At 37.5% G+C, this 19,955-nt stretch overlaps 4 protein-coding genes across 5 annotated transcripts; 2 read left to right on the top strand and 2 right to left on the bottom strand.

Moving 5' to 3' along the window:
• The first annotated feature begins 1,172 nt into the window (after positions 1–1,172).
• LOC110797821 (ATP-dependent DNA helicase DDM1) lies at positions 1,173–9,560 on the top strand. The gene is made up of 16 exons (XM_022002940.2): positions 1,173–1,328; positions 1,550–1,654; positions 2,382–2,645; positions 2,735–2,833; positions 3,302–3,648; positions 3,731–3,920; positions 4,038–4,213; positions 4,889–4,958; positions 5,079–5,268; positions 6,505–6,609; positions 6,692–6,786; positions 6,885–7,004; positions 7,162–7,281; positions 7,379–7,477; positions 7,567–7,668; positions 8,769–9,560. The coding sequence occupies exons 2-16, from the start codon at positions 1,583–1,585 to the stop codon at positions 9,009–9,011; spliced, it is 2,292 nt and encodes a 763-aa protein (XP_021858632.2). The 5' UTR covers positions 1,173–1,328; positions 1,550–1,582; the 3' UTR covers positions 9,012–9,560.
• Positions 9,561–10,408: 848 nt separating this feature from the next.
• On the bottom strand, positions 10,409–12,774 carry LOC130470605 (tyrosine decarboxylase-like). The gene has a single exon (XM_056841091.1). It carries the CDS (start codon positions 12,237–12,239, stop codon positions 10,689–10,691), a length of 1,551 nt encoding a protein of 516 aa, XP_056697069.1. The 5' UTR covers positions 12,240–12,774; the 3' UTR covers positions 10,409–10,688.
• A 125-nt stretch (positions 12,775–12,899) lies between these two features.
• Positions 12,900–16,749, top strand: LOC130470606 (ATP-dependent DNA helicase DDM1-like). 2 transcript variants are annotated; one of them, XM_056841093.1, is made up of 8 exons: positions 12,900–13,255; positions 13,694–13,798; positions 13,881–13,975; positions 14,074–14,193; positions 14,351–14,470; positions 14,568–14,666; positions 14,756–14,857; positions 15,958–16,749. In XM_056841093.1, exons 2-8 carry the CDS (start codon positions 13,735–13,737, stop codon positions 16,198–16,200), a joined length of 843 nt encoding a protein of 280 aa, XP_056697071.1. In that variant the 5' UTR covers positions 12,900–13,255; positions 13,694–13,734; the 3' UTR covers positions 16,201–16,749. The 2 variants fall into 2 exon arrangements, with proteins under 2 accessions (XP_056697071.1, XP_056697070.1); XM_056841092.1 differs by having other exon boundaries at positions 12,900–13,613.
• An 848-nt stretch (positions 16,750–17,597) lies between these two features.
• LOC110797808 (tyrosine decarboxylase-like) lies at positions 17,598–19,821 on the bottom strand. The gene has a single exon (XM_022002929.2). It carries the CDS (start codon positions 19,427–19,429, stop codon positions 17,879–17,881), a length of 1,551 nt encoding a protein of 516 aa, XP_021858621.1. The 5' UTR covers positions 19,430–19,821; the 3' UTR covers positions 17,598–17,878.
• Positions 19,822–19,955: the final 134 nt, after the last annotated feature.

Genomic DNA, 19,955 nt, shown 5'->3' with positions numbered 1-19,955 from the left:
CTAGATAAATAAATTGCGCTGACATTATCACAATAGACGATAGTGGCTTGCTGCAAGGGACAATGGAGTTCAAGTAGCAAGTTTCGAAGCCAACATGCTTCACCGACGACATTCGCGACACCCCTATACTCCGCTTCGACGCTTGACCTGGATAAAGTAGCCTGACGCTTTGAAGACCAAGAAATAAGATTGTCTCCAAGGAAACAACAATAACCGGAAGTCGATCGACGGGTGTCGGGACATCCTCCCCAATCTGCATCAGTGTATGTAATCAAACGTTTCAGAGCTGAAGGATATAAATGTAACCCATGATCAATGGTACCCTGAATGTAACGCAAAATACAATTTGTATCCTAAGAGAATTCTATTCTCTATCAAGTAGCATATTGTACATTTGTACTTAACAAAGGTAGTAACTAAATTATGGGCAAAATAGTCTTTTATAATTTTATATTTTCAAACCTTGAACCAAAAAGTTGCCAAGTAAAGCTTTTCAAAAGTTGAGGTTTGAGATCAAAACTCCTTTCACTAAACACAATTTTAGAAGTTTTATCCAGTCGAATCTCTAAAAATAACCGAACCTTTAAATTTTAAAACAATTTTCGTAGAAAATGTTTAAAGATGTTAAAATTCCTAAAACACGTCCATTTTAAACATAATTATCAATCTATCGTCTACGTCAACCAGCAAATTTCAAAATTTGTTTTACATATTGGTAAGTACAAAAGTGACAATTCAATTGGCGGTTTATAAATTATGTGGTGGACATTATTCTGTTCACTTGCTATACACTATAAAAACCAAGGGAAACCACCAATTAAATTGACGGTTTGGTTAGAGACCACCAGTTCAATTGACTGTTCATTATTAAATTTGGATTTTTTATTTATTTTTCTAAGAAAATTAATGACGCAAACGAAAAATTGAGAATTATATTAAAAAAAGAAGTATTTTAGAATTTTGACATCTTTATTCATTTTTTATGGAAATTATTCGAATTTTCCCAAAAACTTCTTTCATCAAACAAGGACCAAGAATACCCCAAGAATATGTCTTCCTATGTTAAAAAGGCAAGGGCAAAAGTGTCAGACCAAAGTTGGATTTCCCGCCCAAGATGCATGGGCCAACTCATTAAATTATCAGACAAAACTGTATTTCCCTTAATTTTTAAATTATATTTTATTTTTTAAATTCTTTCTAACTACTCCGTACTGTCCCTCCACTTCCACACTTCACTCTTCACCATTTTTTCCTCTTCCAATTTGCCCTCTCCACATTCTCCCTTGCTTTGAGAAAAGCGGCAACCTTCCATTTTCTCTCCCCTCAAGGTTCTCTCAATTCTTCCATTTTGTCATTTTTCCTGAGAATTTTCTACTATAATTCTCGCATTTCGAAGTTTTCAAATGGTGTTTGAAATTGCTTAAACCCTATGTTTTTGTTTTTACTGGGTTTAGCAATTGTGTACAATTTTCGATATCTGTTCATATTTCGGTCTTATTGATGCTCACATTTATTTGAATTTTGAAAGTTTTTTTGGTTCAATTTGCAGGTTTTGGTTTCCGTGGAGATTAGGGTTTGACTAATGGCAGAGGAAAATGAGACGAAAGTTGTTGATCCGCCCATTGATTCGCCTACTTCTGTTCTCGAAGATGAGGTATACTTCTTCATTTTCTCTGTCTATTTTTTTTTCAAGTTTAAAATTGTTACTCCGATTTTTTTTGGACAAGGGATAGGTTAGTATTAGTGTGTTCTTTTCCTTTAGATTTACAATATGTTCATTTGATAATTGTTAATTTGTTTCGGCTTTCTGATTGTAATGCGGTGTTTTTGAAGTTGGATGTTTCTATTGTGAATGGTTTGTTTGTTGAAATAACTTATTGCAATTATCTGGGGTACTTGTTTAATAGTTTTGTTTCTAAGGTCTGTTTGGTTCAACTGAATTTGACTGAAATTCGCTTATCTGAACTTATTTGTGTGTTAAGTTGTTTGAACCTTCTTTTGCTGAACTTATCTGTACTTATTTTTGCTGGAGTAACTTAAAATAAGTTGAAACAAACAGACCCTAAGCTATTTCCTCCGTAATACTCCATATTTCTGTACTCAACTGTCGCATATTCGATGAAAATCGAGGTTTTCTTGTATACTGTTGAATTGCTTGTTCAATTGTCAATTAGACTTTATGTCGTTTTTTGTTCTCGACTGATAGAATGAAAACCTCTTTTACTTTTTGAGTTTTGTTTTTGAGCACTTGGTTGTAATCTTGTAGATGTGGGCTTTGGTAGCTAGTTACTAGATTTGAACATTTCCATTGCTTTTAGCCGTTTAGTTCTTTGATTATTAGTACCACAATTAACATAGTTTTGTACTTTGTGAACGTACAGGATATAGTGAAAGAAGAAGCTGAAGTCAATGATTTGCTCATTGAAGCGAAAAATGGAGATGCTATTCTTATATCGAAAGAAATGGCAGAGGAAGAAGAGAAGCTGCTTGAATTGAGAATGAAGGAAGAAATTGCTGAGCAGGAAAGATTGGCGGCTAATGCAGCCAATCTTAACGAGTCTCAGTTTTCCAAGTTAGATGAACTTTTAAACCAGACACAGCTCTACTCAGAGTTCTTGTTGGAAAAGATGGATGACATTACATTAGTATGTGCTTAGTTTTTTTTAATTGAACCTTATTTTTTCCGTATGTGAAAATATGCCGATTCTATGATGTATGTGCCTAACTACTGTAGGATCGAGTAGAGGAACAAGAAGACGAAGAAGAACCCAAACCCAACAAGGGGAAAAAGAGGGGACGAGGTGCAAAGAAGAAAGCTGCCCAATACAATGATGTGAGAACTTTACTTTTTTCTTGAATAGGAGCAACATTGTAGCATTTTCTGATAGTTCTACATTTTAATCTTACAAATTAGTAAAACATGGGAGTGTGATTCGTTTATTGAAAGATGATGCTTATTCGTTACTTCGATCGGATTCCTCTTATCTTTTTGGTAGCAAGATTTGAAGTCTTTTGTTTATAACAAATACAAGTACCAATGTTCTATATTACCTGCTGGGAGATGGTGAAATTCTTTTTTGCTATTAGGTACTTCTTTGTTATAACCTTCAAAGGTTTATTTTGACTTATTTACTTCATCTGCTACTTATTTGAATCCTTTGTCAGAGTATCGGGTGAATTTCAAGTGAGTATGATTTTATTTGGTGTAAACATATTTTTTGATACTGCTGGCTGCTCAGTTTAAGTTTCATATGTGATAATCTTGTATGTTTATGGTATAATTGCTCTGACATATTTGCAGAAGAAAGCAAAAAGAGCAGTTGCAGCAATGATTACGAGATCCAAAGAAGGTACAGTTGCTGAAGATTCCGATCTTACAGAGGAAGAGAGAGTTGCGAAAGAGCAGTCTCAGCTTGTACCCCTGTTGACTGGTGGGCAGCTAAAAAGTTACCAGATCAAAGGGGTTAAGTGGATGATATCTCTCTGGCAAAATGGTCTAAATGGAATCCTAGCTGATCAAATGGGGCTTGGTAAGACAATTCAAACCATTGGTTTTCTTGCTCATCTAAAAGGGGAAGGTTTGCATGGGCCTTATATGGTGATTGCTCCTCTCTCTACTCTGTCAAACTGGATGAATGAAATCAATAGGTAAGTAATGACTACTATTGTCATGTTAAGTTTCTTACTTAGTTTCTCAAACACAATGCCATTTTTCTTTTTCAAATTTCAGGTTTACACCATCAATGAAAGCTATAATATATCATGGTAATCCGAAAGAGAGGAATCAGATACGCCTGAAACATATGCCCAAAAGCATTGGTCCGAATTTCCCTATAGTTATTACTTCTTATGAGGTAGCTCTTAATGATGCCCGGAAACACTTGAAGAGTTACAAGTGGAAACATGTTATTGTTGACGAGGTAAAGTTTTAATGTACTGGTTATCTCATTGGTTGGTCCTTTTGCATTCTCTGTCCAGTAGACCAGTACCTTTTCTTTTTAGACGGCTTACTCCAATGGTGGTTGTATGCTCAATAGGGCCATCGACTGAAAAATTCAAACTGCAAATTGTTTAAAGAGTTGAAGCGTTTGCCTATTGAGAACAAGCTTCTATTGACTGGAACACCGTTGCAGAACAACTTGGCCGAGTTGTGGTCATTGTTGAATTTCATTTTGCCCGACATATTCTCATCTCACGAAGAATTTGAGTCATGGTTTGTACTTTCTTAACCCTTTGAGATTGTTACTTCAGTTGTTTACCAATAGTACAATATATTTTTGAAATGCTGCCAGCTCACAGTTAAAAAATTACAAGAAGTTTTTGATCATCAATGAGTCTACTTCCGTAATCTTTTCCTTTGATATCAGCTTCTTGTTTTACCTTAGTTTTATAAATAGTGATGGAAGTATTTGAACATAAGTTTTGAAGCTGACTCAAACTTTTTACTCACTCCTGAATGGCTGGGTGAATTCTATTCTCATGGCTATGATTACTAAGTTTAAAAGTTTTACATGTGACTATGGGAGTTTTGAATCATACTTTGTACCAAGTAATGGATTAAATGTCGATGCTTGGTTTACTACAGCGTACATCCTCGCTTCCTGAGTCCCTGAACGTCTAAATTTACAACTATGCTGTTCCAATATAATTTCTTTTATTTATTCAGTTATTTTGATATCCATCATAACTTCTGCAGGTAATAATACACCAACACCTTCTATTGTGATGGAAGTTCTTGTTGTGTAATTCACTTTTAGTAGTATATTTTGTATATTATGATATTGATTAAGATTTTGTGGAGGTTGAACAAAAGGAATAAATGAGATAATTCTTTGTGTTACATAAATGTTGTGCTTTTTTGTAATTATGGTGTGGGCGTTATTTGCAGGTTTGACCTGTCTGGGAAGCGTAGCAATGAAGTGGAGAAAGAGGAAGTAGAAGAGAAAAAGAGGGTTCAGGCATGCATTTTAGCAATGTTATTCCATTGTTGCAAATTATATTAGACTACTCCCTTTTGTGATCCTTACAAACAACAAAATTCTCTTTTGTGATATATTGAATGTGTATCTTGTAATTAGGTGGTGGCCAAGCTACATGCCATATTGCGTCCGTTTCTCCTTCGTAGAATGAAGGCTGATGTTGAACAATCACTCCCTGGCAAAAAGGAGATTATTTTATATGCCACCATGACAGAGCATCAGAAGAACTTTCAGGACCACCTAGTCAATCGAACTTTGGAAAATCATTTAGTGGAGAATGTAAGCTTAGGTAAGGAATTCGTTTTTATGCTGGTTCTTGTCCGCGCTAATTCGCAAACTTGCAGCTCCGCAGAAGTCTCTCTCTTCTTTTATAATTTATATCTTTCTCTATTTCTCTCTGTCCCTTAAAGATCTCCCCAATTCACATAAATGGATGTTCCTCTTAGATTGCCCCATACCTATTATAGTAACATTTTCCACTTGCCAATTCATGTGCCCCCCCCCCCCCCCCCCAACTCCTTTTCATCAAATCGAGGCAATTAGTAGGAAAAACTGAAAAGTAAGAAAAAGGCAAGGAATTCTTCTTCTCTCTCCCACTAAGCCTCTAAATAAAGTAGGAAAAAGACAAAGAATCTTCTCTCTCCAACCCATGTGTACCAACTGTACCCCAACGTTGTCTTCCCCTTCATAAAGTGAAAATTTTCTATGGGGAGATCTTCGAGGGACAAAGGGAGTATAAGTTATTCGTTCAACTCGATCATTTCTATGTTACCATTAATATATATGTAGATGTTGTTGATGTGTATTATGTGCTGTTTGCTTATCTCTGAATTTTGGCATACCAGTATAAAGCTTTGGTTGACAATTCAGATTATTGACACTGAGAATCAAACTTAGTGCTTTGAGTGTTACATCTTCTCTTTGGTAGTGTTTAATTACTTTCCATTGTTGTGAATGTACTAGCTTATCTAGGCACCAGGGAAAAGAAAGAGATGGTGTATAAGGTTGCATCTTGACTAATTATAAGATTATTAGCATAATTGATGGATTGGTGGCTGTTGGAAGTGGCCAGAACTGGGCATCAGAGGTAATGAAGTGTTATGGTAGGGAAGTCCATGGGCCGTAATTTCATAAATTAGCTGAAATGGAAGTATCAGTTATTCGTTACTGAATTAGTTTTCATCTAGGGATTCTGAAGGATTTAGTGTTTATGTGCGGTTCAGAAATTTTGAATCGAAATCATGCAATCACACCTCACAAGTTATCTGTAGCACCTAATTAGACCTGTATTCATAGATAATTGTTTATAATTTTGTTTCAGGCATTTATGCTTTGTATTTAAAGTTAGTTATTGTCTGATAAGTGATAACAAGGACAATGTCATGTTGCCCATTTCTGAATTTATGTAGGCTGTGCAATTTCACTGATGTAAGCCTCTATATGCTGTAAGTAACAATAAAGTGATGTAGATCACAGTGCTCTGCTCCCTATCCTCTTGTGCTGACTGATTATTTTAAAAGTGCAGGTGGTGTACCACGTGGTTTGAGAGGAAAGCTTAACAATCTAATGATTCAACTCCGGAAAAATTGCAATCATCCAGATCTCTTGGAATCTGCTTTTGATGGATCGTGTGAGTGCCTGAGATGGCCCAATCTGAAAATCTGCTCCTTAGTTTCTCTTCTTTTATGATTTTGGTTTTCTCCTTGTGGCAGACTTTTATCCTCCTGTAGAACAAATAGTTGGACAGTGTGGCAAATTCCAGTTGCTGGAGAGGTTGTTGACTAAACTCTTTGCGCGAAAACACAAGGCAAGTATTTGAAGTTAAATCTGTAAACTAGGCATACCTTAGTTAGTAACGCATGCTTTTGTCTTTAAGCTTTCTCTAATCCAGTTAATTTCTATCAGGTTCTGATATTCTCTCAGTGGACCAAAATTCTTGACATAATGGATTACTACTTCAGTGAGAAGGGACTTAAGGTTTGCAGAATTGATGGCAGTGTAAAACTTGAAGAAAGGAGGAGGCAGGTTGGTGCTTGTCAGCCTGCACTAAAATCTGTTAATCGTGTTTATGTCTTCATGTTATTTCCATGGCTTTGTGTTGTTTTCCAAAAGCTTCCCTCTAGTTCGGTTTTTTTGAAATTGTCTTTCCTATTGACATGGAGAACTTCTTATGCATTTACAGATCAATGAATTTAATGATGTAGATAGCGACTTTAGAATATTTCTTCTCAGTACGAGGGCTGGAGGTTTAGGCATAAACCTTACTGCTGCCGACACTTGTGTTCTTTATGACAGTGACTGGGTAATTTTTCTCTACTGTTCTATGATTTTGAGATTTTCCTTCTCACCATAATTCTATACTTATTCACGGGAATTGCAATTACTTGCCACTTTGCCAGAACCCTCAAATGGATCTCCAGGCAATGGATCGTTGCCACAGGATTGGTCAAACTAAGCCTGTTCATGTTTACAGGCTTGCCACTGCACAGTCTGTTGAGGTACTTTCCTGGTTATATTGGGTTTGTTCTTGTGATACAGACTTCTATGCCTTATGGTTTTCTTGAAGAACATTGGATTCTTTCCTCAGGGTCGTATGCTGAAAAGGGCTTTCAGTAAGCTGAGGCTTGAACATGTTGTCATTGGAAAGGGGCAGTTTAAGGCAGAGAGGACATTGAATAACATTATGGAGGTACTTTATTGTGATTTCTTATCTATGCCTTGCAGCCAGAAATTTTGATAAAATATGTAAAGAATTATTTGTTCTGTGTGGTAGAATGGAGAATAGTTTTTGCTATGTGTTTGTCATTTACAACACAGAATGATTAGGATTGTGAAATATGTTTCGTTTTACCTGTCAATGACGGGGAAATAATTCAAATCAAATGCTTTAACCCAAGCATGAAAATTAAAACCAGTTATAGAGTTTTGTATCATGTTCAACTGGAAAACTGTTTATTTGAATATCTCAAATTGTACCAATCTTCCTTCCTACCGAATAGACCTTAGCAACACAGCACATTTCCTTGCAGGTCTTGGCTCTTTAACTCTTCCGTGTGGATTCCACATTATGTCAAAGATATAAATTCAATATATCTACGAATACCTGTATTTTGGGGGGAAGGGGTTGGGTGTAGTTGTTTTGCTCCACTTGCTCTGTTCCAGTTTCATTTCTCATGACTGGTAAACAACATGTTGCCCTTTCTTGGTTATATTATTCGGCGAATTCTCTTAGGTATCTTTTGCGTTCGGCTTTGCCATTTCTCATAGGTCTCAGTTTCCTGATTTACAGTAACATAGCAAAGTGCCTTGCATTTTTGTACAACTATCATGTCTCTTTTTCACATATTCTCACAAGTCTGCTTGATACTGGCAACTATTTTGGTGTATAGACTATAGACCAATATCAAAACCCGTGTGTTCTACTTCCTCATTGGTTTATCATATTGTCAATAGCCTCATATCAACTATTTCTATTTCTTTATGTGTTTGATGTGTCGTCATTGGTTGCTGCATGTTCACTGGAGAAGTTACATTGGTTGTTGGCTTTTCATTGTGTATGAAATAACCTTTCATTATACTAACTAAATTGTGTATGAAACAGCTAGTAAAGCCAACTGCTAACTTTACCAAACACATTTCTATGAAGTCTACAAACAACTAACATAAAAAGCCAACCCAAACAACCAATCAAACAAGCCAAGTAAAAACACCTTTAATATCAAGGAAAACAAGTACATTGTTGATTGCTTGCTTTTACATTGATAAAAAAATGTTGATGTCCGTTTACAGGAGGAGGATCTGCTGGAACTTCTCCAAGAAGAAGAAGATGACGAAGATAAGATGGTGCAGACCGAAATCAGCGATGAAGACATGGAAAAGGTGCTTGATCGTACCGACTTGCTTGTTGCATCAGGCGCAGCTTATGAAGATGCGAAGAAGGCTGAGAAGTTTGTGCTTCCTCTTAAAGGGCCCGGATGGGAGGTGGTTATACCAACCGCAACAGGTGGTGTCTTATCCACTCTCAACAGCTAATTGCCTAATTCTACTCTTTACCAGTGAACATGGATGGCCACGTGTGAATTTTGGGTGGATTTTGTGTTTATGCACCGTGGGGAATAGACCTGTTCAACGGGCCAGGTTAGGGCCGGGTCAGAATTAAATGGGTCAGGCTGGGCCTAGCCTATGATTTTTGTGTTTATGCACACTGGGGAATATAGCTTTTGCTCCTTTCATTTTGTTTCATTGGCAGTTAAAAAAGAGTAGGAAAAGGAAAGGAAAGGAAAAGCCATTTAGAAAGGAAGCTGCTTTTGTAAATTTTGTTGTACTTCAGCTCACTCGGCTAGTTGGTTGTGTAGTTTTGGTGCTGTGTTCCAACTTTTGTTATCTACAAAGTATTAGATGAATGAATTGATAGTTTAAGGAGCAGTTGATCAGTAAAATGCAGGTGTATGAGAATGAAATGTAACGGTTAGGTTAGTTTACTGGTGGTTGAATTTTGTCATTTCAGATTTTCAGCCTCGAAATGAAGCTTGTCGAAAATTGAATAGCCAAATGAAATACAGCTGAAATGGTAAGTTAAAATTCACTAGCACTTCTATTAGAAGAGAGGCAATTCAGGGAGCGACACTTGTTAGCTCCATATCGATTTGCCTCTCTTTTACTATAGTACTACGTATATAGATAGATAGATGAGATTGAATATAGAAAAGAAGCTTGTTGGAAATGGAATAGGCAAATGAAATACAGCTGAAATGGTAAGTTAAAATTCACAAGCTTCTCAATGATAGTACAACTTTTATTACAAGAGAGGTAAATCAGAGAGCAACACTTGTTAGCTCCTTATCGATTTGCCTCTCTTTTACTATAGTACTACGTTATAGATAGATAGATGAGATTGTATATAAAATGGAAGCTAGTCGGAAATTGAATAGGCAAATGAAATGCAGTTGAAATGGTAAACTAAAATTCAATGGTTTCTGAACGATAGTTGGAACTTTTATGATAAGAGAAACAAATCAAAGAGCGATAGTTGTTAGCTCAGCATTGATTTGCCTCTCTTTTACTATACGTCTATACCCCTTGTTACCTTTGCACCCATTTGCCTCTCTTTTACTATAGTACTACGTACTTCCTCCGTTCCGCAAATGATGCATCATTTCTATTTTCACGTATCCCAACATGATTCTTTGATCCTTAATATCTCTAATTGCGTGTAAGTAAAATTATAAAAAATTGATATTTGAAATCCTCACATTGATACAAATTTAACAAGATCTCACTTGACTATGTTTGATTTTACATAATGTGAAAAAATAATTGCCAAAATTAGTTAATGAATAGTGTCCAAAAGAGAAACGATGCATATATTTCGGAACGGAGAAAATATATAAATAAATGAGATTGCATAAAATAATAAGATTGTCTTGTCATAAATAAATATAAATACATAATACATTTCATTATATTGTTTAGTGGAAGAAAAAAGAGCAAGAAAAAATTCAGTGTGAGAACGACCTGTATTATCTAGGTTTCAGGGTCTCGCTTTTTTTATAGTTACAGATAAGATAATTAAATTTACGTACAATAAAAAATAAAAAAAAAAAAAAAAGAAGAAGAAAAAAAAGAAGAAAAAAAAGAATTAATGGACTCATCATCGTTACCATTTACATCACCATGCATTGAAACATTCTTCTCAATTTACCCTTTACGTTAGCATGCGATCATAGATAATCGTGCTAAGAGAGCGGTTGCATGTTCTTGGACAACCTTCCATGCGTAAGTAACATGGTGGATTTCAGTAAGTGTAGCTCCAACCGCAAAACGGATCATGAATATACCATCAACAAGTGAGTGAGTCATGTAAATCTTCCCATCCGAGTTAACCGATTCAAGCAACTCGGTGTTAATCTCGTTTAACGTTTCCTCTTCTAGAAACTTTTGTCCAGAACATTCTAGAACAGCCGACCCCGAAAGTCGGAAACAAACGAGAGCGAAACTCCGAGGAACAACTATCTCAAATCTCGTATCTTTAACCACCATCTTCTCGAAGTAGATAGCCATGCCCACGTGGCTACGTAGGAAGTTACGAAGAAAGTCAACGCCGTAACTTCGAATAACCATCCACATTTTAAGTGACCTGAAACGACGACTTAGGGTCAACTGCCAGTCTTTATAGTCAACGACTTGGTTTGTGTCGGTTGCTTTGTTTTTCAGGTATTCCGGGTTAGTGGATAAACACCGAACAAGTGCATTCGGATCTTTCACAAAAAGGCAACAACAATCTAACGTTGTTAAGAACCATTTGTGTGCGTTAAAACTGAAGGAGTCAGCTTTTTCAACGCCGTCAATCATGTGACGGAGCTCCGGGCAGATACAACCGTTTCCGGCGTAAGCTGCGTCTACATGAACCCACATGTTGTACTCCTTTGCAACGTCGCAAAGCGGGCCCACCGCGTCTACCGCCGCAGTAGAGGTTGTCCCCACGGTGGCGACAAGGAAAAGAGGGATCAACCCGGCGTTGACGTCAGCTTCAATGGTGGCTCTTAGAGAATCTCCCCTTAATGAAAAAGCGTTAGCCTTTGTAGTTTTGATAGTACGGAAGTTTGCCGGCGAAATTCCGGCGATTTTAGCGGACTTGAAAAAAGAACAATGGGTTTGATCCGACCCGTACACGACAAGCTTGTTGATGTTATGTCTCCCAATTTTATCCAAAAGACCATCACGCGCCGCCGTTATGGTGGTTAAGATGGCTTCACAGGTGGTTCCCATCATAACACCGCCGCCTCCGCCGCTGAAGGTGAAGCTTTTAGGTAAACTTAGCATCTCAGCTAACCAATCCATGACAATACTTTCGAGCTCAGTTGAAGCAGGTGAAGAAATCCAGTTGAACCCCACAACGTTAAACCCAGAAGCTAGAGTTTCTCCAAGTAACCCAGCTGTACTCCCACTACTTGGGAAATAAGCAAAGTAATTCGGGCTTTGCCAATGGGTTAACCCGGGAACGATATCGGTTTGGATATCGGCAAGGATGGTTTCCATGGATACCGGGTCGTTTGGGGCGGATACGGGGAGCTTCTTGCGGAGATAACCCGCTTCGACTTGGCTTCGGACCGGGTATTTCTCAATGCTTTTGTAGTATTCAGCAAGGAAGTCGATAACCATGTATCCTTGTTTCCTGAACTCTTCTGGGTCTAATGGGTTGTTGTTCATGTTCATCATTGGGGTGCTGGATTCTAGGCTCTTGATGTCTAGGGAACCCATTTTTTTGCTTTTAAGTAATGAGAATTGGAAAATGGAATAAGGTATACTTAACTCCTGTTACAAAAAAACTGAGTAAAAGTTTTGTTGTCGTACAATAAATTTATTGGGTTTCAGTTTGTTTTCAAATTTTGGGAAATGGACTAAGAATTGGGTTTCAATTTGCTTTCAAATGAGGGTACAAGTGAAAAAGGAGGATGCTAGTACAAATCAATTTAGTTATGAAAGAGAAGTGGAAAATGGAGTAAGGTTTATGAAAAAAGAATGGAAAACGAAGGAAATGATTTGGTGATGAAGAAAAAGAAGAGAAGAAGAGGAATATATAAGTGGAGGGGATTGGTGAGTGATAGAAGATTGAATTCATACATTCATATATGGTGGATTAAGAGTAGACACGTTATAAATTTGATGAAAATGGAGTAATACAAAGTTGAAAGTAGGTGAGAATTTGGTCATGGAAGGAACTTTGATGGGGTTGGTGAAGTGCTTACCAAGAGTCAAAAGTGGGGGTTGGTTACTCTTAATCATCCCCCTCTTTCTCTTATCCGAGTTACCTTTTCTTATTCCTTTATCCCTTACCCATGTGTACCAACTGTACCCCAACGTTGTCTTCCCCTTCATAAAGTGAAAATTTTCTGTGGGGAGATCTTCGAGGGACGAAGGGAGTATAAGTTATTCGTTCAACTCGATCATTTCTATGATACCATTAATATATATGTAGATGTTGTTGATGTGTATTATGTGTTGTTTGCTTATCTCTGAATTTTGGCATACCAGTATAAAGCTTTGGTTGACAATTCAGATTATTGACACTGAGAATCAAACTTAGTGCTTTGAGTGTTACATCTTCTCTTTGGTAGTGTTTAATTACTCTCCATTGTTGTGAATGTACTAGCTTATCTAGGCACCAGGGAAAAGAAAGAGCTGGTGTATAAGGTTGCATCTTGACTAATTATAAGATTATTAGCATAATTGATGGATTGGTGGCTGTTGGAAGTGGCCAGAACTGGGCATCAGAGGTAATGAAGTGTTATGGTAGGGAAGTCCATGGGCCGTAATTTCATAAATTAGCTGAAATGGAAGTATCAGTTATTCGTTACTGAATTAGTTTTCATCTAGGGATTCTGAAGGATTTAGTGTTTATGTGCGGTTCAGAAATTTTGAATCGAAATCATGCAATCACACCTCACAAGTTATCTGTAGCACCTAATTAGACCTGTATTCATAGATAATTGTTTATAATTTTGTTTCAGGCATTTATGCTTTGTATTTAAAGTTAGTTATTGTCTGATAAGTGATAACAAGGACAATGTCATGTTGCCCATTTCTGAATTTATGTAGGCTGTGCAATTTCACTGATGTAAGCCTCTATATGCTGTAAGTAACAATAAAGTGATGTAGATCACAGTGCTCTGCTCCCTATCCTCTTGTGCTGACTGATTATTTTAAAAGTGCAGGTGGTGTACCACGTGGTTTGAGAGGAAAGCTTAACAATCTAATGATTCAACTCCGGAAAAATTGCAATCATCCAGATCTCTTGGAATCTGCTTTTGATGGATCGTGTGAGTGCCTGAGATGGCCCAATCTGAAAATCTGCTCCTTAGTTTCTCTTCTTTTATGATTTTGGTTTTCTCCTTGTGGCAGACTTTTATCCTCCTGTAGAACAAATAGTTGGACAGTGTGGCAAATTCCAGTTGCTGGAGAGGTTGTTGACTAAACTCTTTGCGCGAAAACACAAGGCAAGTATTTGAAGTTAAATCTGTAAACTAGGCATACCTTAGTGAGTAACGCATGCTTTTGTCTTTAAGCTTTCTCTAATCCAGTTAATTTCTATCAGGTTCTGATATTCTCTCAGTGGACCAAAATTCTTGACATAATGGATTACTACTTCAGTGAGAAGGGACTTAAGGTTTGCAGAATTGATGGCAGTGTAAAACTTGAAGAAAGGAGGAGGCAGGTTGGTGCTTGTCAGCCTGCACTAAAATCTGTTAATCGTGTTTATGTCTTCATGTTATTTCCATGGCTTTGTGTTGTTTTCCAAAAGCTTCCCTCTAGTTCGGTTTTTTTGAAATTGTCTTTCCTATTGACATGGAGAACTTCTTATGCATTTACAGATCAATGAATTTAATGATGTAGATAGCGACTTTAGAATATTTCTTCTCAGTACGAGGGCTGGAGGTTTAGGCATAAACCTTACTGCTGCCGACACTTGTGTTCTTTATGACAGTGACTGGGTAATTTTTCTCTACTGTTCTATGATTTTGAGATTTTCCTTCTCACCATAATTCTATACTTATTCACGGGAATTGCAATTACTTGCCACTTTGCCAGAACCCTCAAATGGATCTCCAGGCAATGGATCGTTGCCACAGGATTGGTCAAACTAAGCCTGTTCATGTTTACAGGCTTGCCACTGCACAGTCTGTTGAGGTACTTTCCTGGTTATATTGGGTTTGTTCTTGTGATACAGACTTCTATGCCTTATGGTTTTCTTGAAGAACATTGGATTCTTTCCTCAGGGTCGTATGCTGAAAAGGGCTTTTAGTAAGCTGAGGCTTGAACATGTTGTCATTGGCAAGGGGCAGTTTAAGGCAGAGAGGACATTGAATAACATTATGGAGGTACTTTAATGTGATTTCTTATCTATGCCTTGCAGCCAGAAATTTTGATAAAATATGTAAAGAATTATTTGTTCTGTGTGGTAGAATGGAGAATAGTTTTTGCTACGTGTTTGTCATTTTCAACACAGAATGATTAGGATTGTGAAATATGTTTCGTTTTACCTGTCAATGACGGGGAAATAATTCAAATCAAATGCTTTAACCCAAGCATGAAAATTAAAACCAGTTATAGAGTTTTGTATCATGTTCAACTGGAAAACTGTTTATTTGAATATCTCAAATTGTACCAATCTTCCTTCCTACCGAATAGACCTTAGCAACACAGCACATTTCCTTGCAGGTCTTGGCTCTTTAACTCTTCCGTGTGGATTCCACATTATGTCAAAGATATAAATTCAATATATCTACGAATACCTGTATTTTGGGGGGAAGGGGTTGGGTGTAGTTGTTTTGCTCCACTTGCTCTGTTCCAGTTTCATTTCTCATGACTGGTAAACAACATGTTGCCCTTTCTTGGTTATATTATTCGGCGAATTCTCTTAGGTATCTTTTGCGTTCGGCTTTGCCATTTCTCATAGGTCTCAGTTTCCTGATTTACAGTAACATAGCAAAGTGCCTTGCATTTTTGTACAACTATCATGTCTCTTTTTCACATATTCTCACAAGTCTGCTTGATACTGGCAACTATTTTGGTGTATAGACTATAGACCAATATCAAAACCCGTGTGTTCTACTTCCTCATTGGTTTATCATATTGTCAATAGCCTCATATCAACTATTTCTATTTCTTTATGTGTTTGATGTGTCGTCATTGGTTGCTGCATGTTCACTGGAGAAGTTACATTGGTTGTTGGCTTTTCATTGTGTATGAAATAACCTTTCATTATACTAACTAAATTGTGTATGAAACAGCTAGTAAAGCCAACTGCTAACTTTACCAAACACATTTCTATGAAGTCTACAAACAACTAACATAAAAAGCCAACCCAAACAACCAATCAAACAAGCCAAGTAAAAACACCTTTAATATCAAGGAAAACAAGTACATTGTTGATTGCTTGCTTTTACATTGATAAAAAAATGTTGATGTCCGTTTACAGGAGGAGGATCTGCTGGAACTTCTCCAAGAAGAAGAAGATGACGAAGATAAGATGGTGCAGACCGAAATCAGCGATGAAGACATGGAAAAGGTGCTTGATCGTACCGACTTGCTTGTTGCATCAGGCGCAGCTTATGAAGATGCGAAGAAGGCTGAGAAGTTTGTGCTTCCTCTTAAAGGGCCCGGATGGGAGGTGGTTATACCAACCGCAACAGGTGGTGTCTTATCCACTCTCAACAGCTAATTGCCTAATTCTACTCTTTACCAGTGAACATGGATGGCCACGTGTGAATTTTGGGTGGATTTTGTGTTTATGCACCGTGGGGAATAGACCTGTTCAACGGGCCAGGTTAGGGCCGGGTCAGAATTAAATGGGTCAGGCTGGGCCTAGCCTATGATTTTTGTGTTTATGCACACTGGGGAATATAGCTTTTGCTCCTTTCATTTTGTTTCATTGGCAGTTAAAAAAGAGTAGGAAAAGGAAAGGAAAGGAAAAGCCATTTAGAAAGGAAGCTGCTTTTGTAAATTTTGTTGTACTTCAGCTCACTCGGCTAGTTGGTTGTGTAGTTTTGGTGCTGTGTTCCAACTTTTGTTATCTACAAAGTATTAGATGAATGAATTGATAGTTTAAGGAGCAGTTGATCAGTAAAATGCAGGTGTATGAGAATGAAATGTAACGGTTAGGTTAGTTTACTGGTGGTTGAATTTTGTCATTTCAGATTTTCAGCCTCGAAATGAAGCTTGTCGAAAATTGAATAGCCAAATGAAATACAGCTGAAATGGTAAGTTAAAATTCACTAGCACTTCTATTAGAAGAGAGGCAATTCAGGGAGCGACACTTGTTAGCTCCATATCGATTTGCCTCTCTTTTACTATAGTACTACGTATATAGATAGATAGATGAGATTGAATATAGAAAAGAAGCTTGTTGGAAATGGAATAGGCAAATGAAATACAGCTGAAATGGTAAGTTAAAATTCACAAGCTTCTCAATGATAGTACAACTTTTATTACAAGAGAGGTAAATCAGAGAGCAACACTTGTTAGCTCCTTATCGATTTGCCTCTCTTTTACTATAGTACTACGTTATAGATAGATAGATGAGATTGTATATAAAATGGAAGCTAGTCGGAAATTGAATAGGCAAATGAAATGCAGTTGAAATGGTAAACTAAAATTCAATGGTTTCTGAACGATAGTTGGAACTTTTATGATAAGAGAAACAAATCAAAGAGCGATAGTTGTTAGCTCAGCATTGATTTGCCTCTCTTTTACTATACGTCTATACCCCTTGTTACCTTTGCACCCATTTGCCTCTCTTTTACTATAGTACTACGTACTTCCTCCGTTCCGCAAATGATGCATCATTTCTATTTTCACGTATCCCAACATGATTCTTTGATCCTTAATATCTCTAATTGCGTGTAAGTAAAATTATAAAAAATTGATATTTGAAATCCTCACATTGATACAAATTTAACAAGATCTCACTTGACTATGTTTGATTTTACATAATGTGAAAAAATAATTGCCAAAATTAGTTAATGAATAGTGTCCAAAAGAGAAACGATGCATATATTTCGGAACGGAGAAAATATATAAATAAATGAGATTGCATAAAATAATAAGATTGTCTTGTCATAAATAAATATAAATACATAATACATTTCATTATATTGTTTAGTGGAAGAAAAAAGAGCAAGAAAAAATTCAGTGTGAGAACGACCTGTATTATCTAGGTTTCAGGGTCTCGCTTTTTTTATAGTTACAGATAAGATAATTAAATTTACGTACAATAAAAAATAAAAAAAAAAAAAAAAGAAGAAGAAAAAAAAAGAAGAAAAAAAAGAATTAATGGACTCATCATCGTTACCATTTACATCACCATGCATTGAAACATTCTTCTCAATTTACCCTTTACGTTAGCATGCGATCATAGATAATCGTGCTAAGAGAGCGGTTGCATGTTCTTGGACAACCTTCCATGCGTAAGTAACATGGTGGATTTCAGTAAGTGTAGCTCCAACCGCAAAACGGATCATGAATATACCATCAACAAGTGAGTGAGTCATGTAAATCTTCCCATCCGAGTTAACCGATTCAAGCAACTCGGTGTTAATCTCGTTTAACGTTTCCTCTTCTAGAAACTTTTGTCCAGAACATTCTAGAACAGCCGACCCCGAAAGTCGGAAACAAACGAGAGCGAAACTCCGAGGAACAACTATCTCAAATCTCGTATCTTTAACCACCATCTTCTCGAAGTAGATAGCCATGCCCACGTGGCTACGTAGGAAGTTACGAAGAAAGTCAACGCCGTAACTTCGAATAACCATCCACATTTTAAGTGACCTGAAACGACGACTTAGGGTCAACTGCCAGTCTTTATAGTCAACGACTTGGTTTGTGTCGGTTGCTTTGTTTTTCAGGTATTCCGGGTTAGTGGATAAACACCGAACAAGTGCATTCGGATCTTTCACAAAAAGGCAACAACAATCTAACGTTGTTAAGAACCATTTGTGTGCGTTAAAACTGAAGGAGTCAGCTTTTTCAACGCCGTCAATCATGTGACGGAGCTCCGGGCAGATACAACCGTTTCCGGCGTAAGCTGCGTCTACATGAACCCACATGTTGTACTCCTTTGCAACGTCGCAAAGCGGGCCCACCGCGTCTACCGCCGCAGTAGAGGTTGTCCCCACGGTGGCGACAAGGAAAAGAGGGATCAACCCGGCGTTGACGTCAGCTTCAATGGTGGCTCTTAGAGAATCTCCCCTTAATGAAAAAGCGTTAGCCTTTGTAGTTTTGATAGTACGGAAGTTTGCCGGCGAAATTCCGGCGATTTTAGCGGACTTGAAAAAAGAACAATGGGTTTGATCCGACCCGTACACGACAAGCTTGTTGATGTTATGTCTCCCAATTTTATCCAAAAGACCATCACGCGCCGCCGTTATGGTGGTTAAGATGGCTTCACAGGTGGTTCCCATCATAACACCGCCGCCTCCGCCGCTGAAGGTGAAGCTTTTAGGTAAACTTAGCATCTCAGCTAACCAATCCATGACAATACTTTCGAGCTCAGTTGAAGCAGGTGAAGAAATCCAGTTGAACCCCACAACGTTAAACCCAGAAGCTAGAGTTTCTCCAAGTAACCCAGCTGTACTCCCACTACTTGGGAAATAAGCAAAGTAATTCGGGCTTTGCCAATGGGTTAACCCGGGAACGATATCGGTTTGGATATCGGCAAGGATGGTTTCCATGGATACCGGGTCGTTTGGGGCGGATACGGGGAGCTTCTTGCGGAGATAACCCGCTTCGACTTGGCTTCGGACCGGGTATTTCTCAATGCTTTTGTAGTATTCAGCAAGGAAGTCGATAACCATGTATCCTTGTTTCCTGAACTCTTCTGGGTCTAATGGGTTGTTGTTCATGTTCATCATTGGGGTGCTGGATTCTAGGCTCTTGATGTCTAGGGAACCCATTTTTTTGCTTTTAAGTAATGAGAATTGGAAAATGGAATAAGGTATACTTAACTCCTGTTACAAAAAAACTGAGTAAAAGTTTTGTTGTCGTACAATAAATTTATTGGGTTTCAGTTTGTTTTCAAATTTTGGGAAATGGACTAAGAATTGGGTTTCAATTTGCTTTCAAATGAGGGTACAAGTGAAAAAGGAGGATGCTAGTACAAATCAATTTAGTTATGAAAGAGAAGTGGAAAATGGAGTAAGGTTTATGAAAAAAGAATGGAAAACGAAGGAAATGATTTGGTGATGAAGAAAAAGAAGAGAAGAAGAGGAATATATAAGTGGAGGGGATTGGTGAGTGATAGAAGATTGAATTCATACATTCATATATGGTGGATTAAGAGTAGACACGTTATAAATTTGATGAAAATGGAGTAATACAAAGTTGAAAGTAGGTGAGAATTTGGTCATGGAAGGAACTTTGATGGGGTTGGTGAAGTGCTTACCAAGAGTCAAAAGTGGGGGTTGGTTACTCTTAATCATC

Source organism: Spinacia oleracea, chromosome 3, assembly GCF_020520425.1.
Source record: "Spinacia oleracea cultivar Varoflay chromosome 3, BTI_SOV_V1, whole genome shotgun sequence".
In the NCBI taxonomy this organism is placed as follows: domain Eukaryota; kingdom Viridiplantae; phylum Streptophyta; class Magnoliopsida; order Caryophyllales; family Amaranthaceae; genus Spinacia; species Spinacia oleracea.
Note: the sequence above shows the minus strand (reverse complement) of the source record. Positions and strands in the feature narration are given on the sequence as shown.

What these genes read in the sequence shown, in the direction of transcription:
- LOC110797821 (XM_022002940.2), top strand. Translation starts at nt 1,583, where the DNA reads ATGGCAGAGGAAAATGAGACGAAAGTTGTTGATCCGCCCATTGATTCG. An exon ending in AGTGGAGAATGTAAGCTTAG is followed by an intron (nt 5,269 to 6,504) that starts GTAAGGAATTCG and finishes TTAAAAGTGCAG; the next exon opens with GTGGTGTACCACGTGGTTTG. An exon ending in TTGAAGAAAGGAGGAGGCAG is followed by an intron (nt 7,005 to 7,161) that starts GTTGGTGCTTGT and finishes ATGCATTTACAG; the next exon opens with ATCAATGAATTTAATGATGT.
- LOC130470605 (XM_056841091.1), bottom strand. Translation starts at nt 12,239, where the DNA reads ATGGGTTCCCTAGACATCAAGAGCCTAGAATCCAGCACCCCAATGATG.
- LOC130470606 (XM_056841093.1), top strand. Translation starts at nt 13,735, where the DNA reads ATGATTCAACTCCGGAAAAATTGCAATCATCCAGATCTCTTGGAATCT. An exon ending in ATCTGCTTTTGATGGATCGT is followed by an intron (nt 13,799 to 13,880) that starts GTGAGTGCCTGA and finishes TCCTTGTGGCAG; the next exon opens with ACTTTTATCCTCCTGTAGAA. An exon ending in CATTGAATAACATTATGGAG is followed by an intron (nt 14,858 to 15,957) that starts GTACTTTAATGT and finishes GTCCGTTTACAG; the next exon opens with GAGGAGGATCTGCTGGAACT.
- LOC110797808 (XM_022002929.2), bottom strand. Translation starts at nt 19,429, where the DNA reads ATGGGTTCCCTAGACATCAAGAGCCTAGAATCCAGCACCCCAATGATG.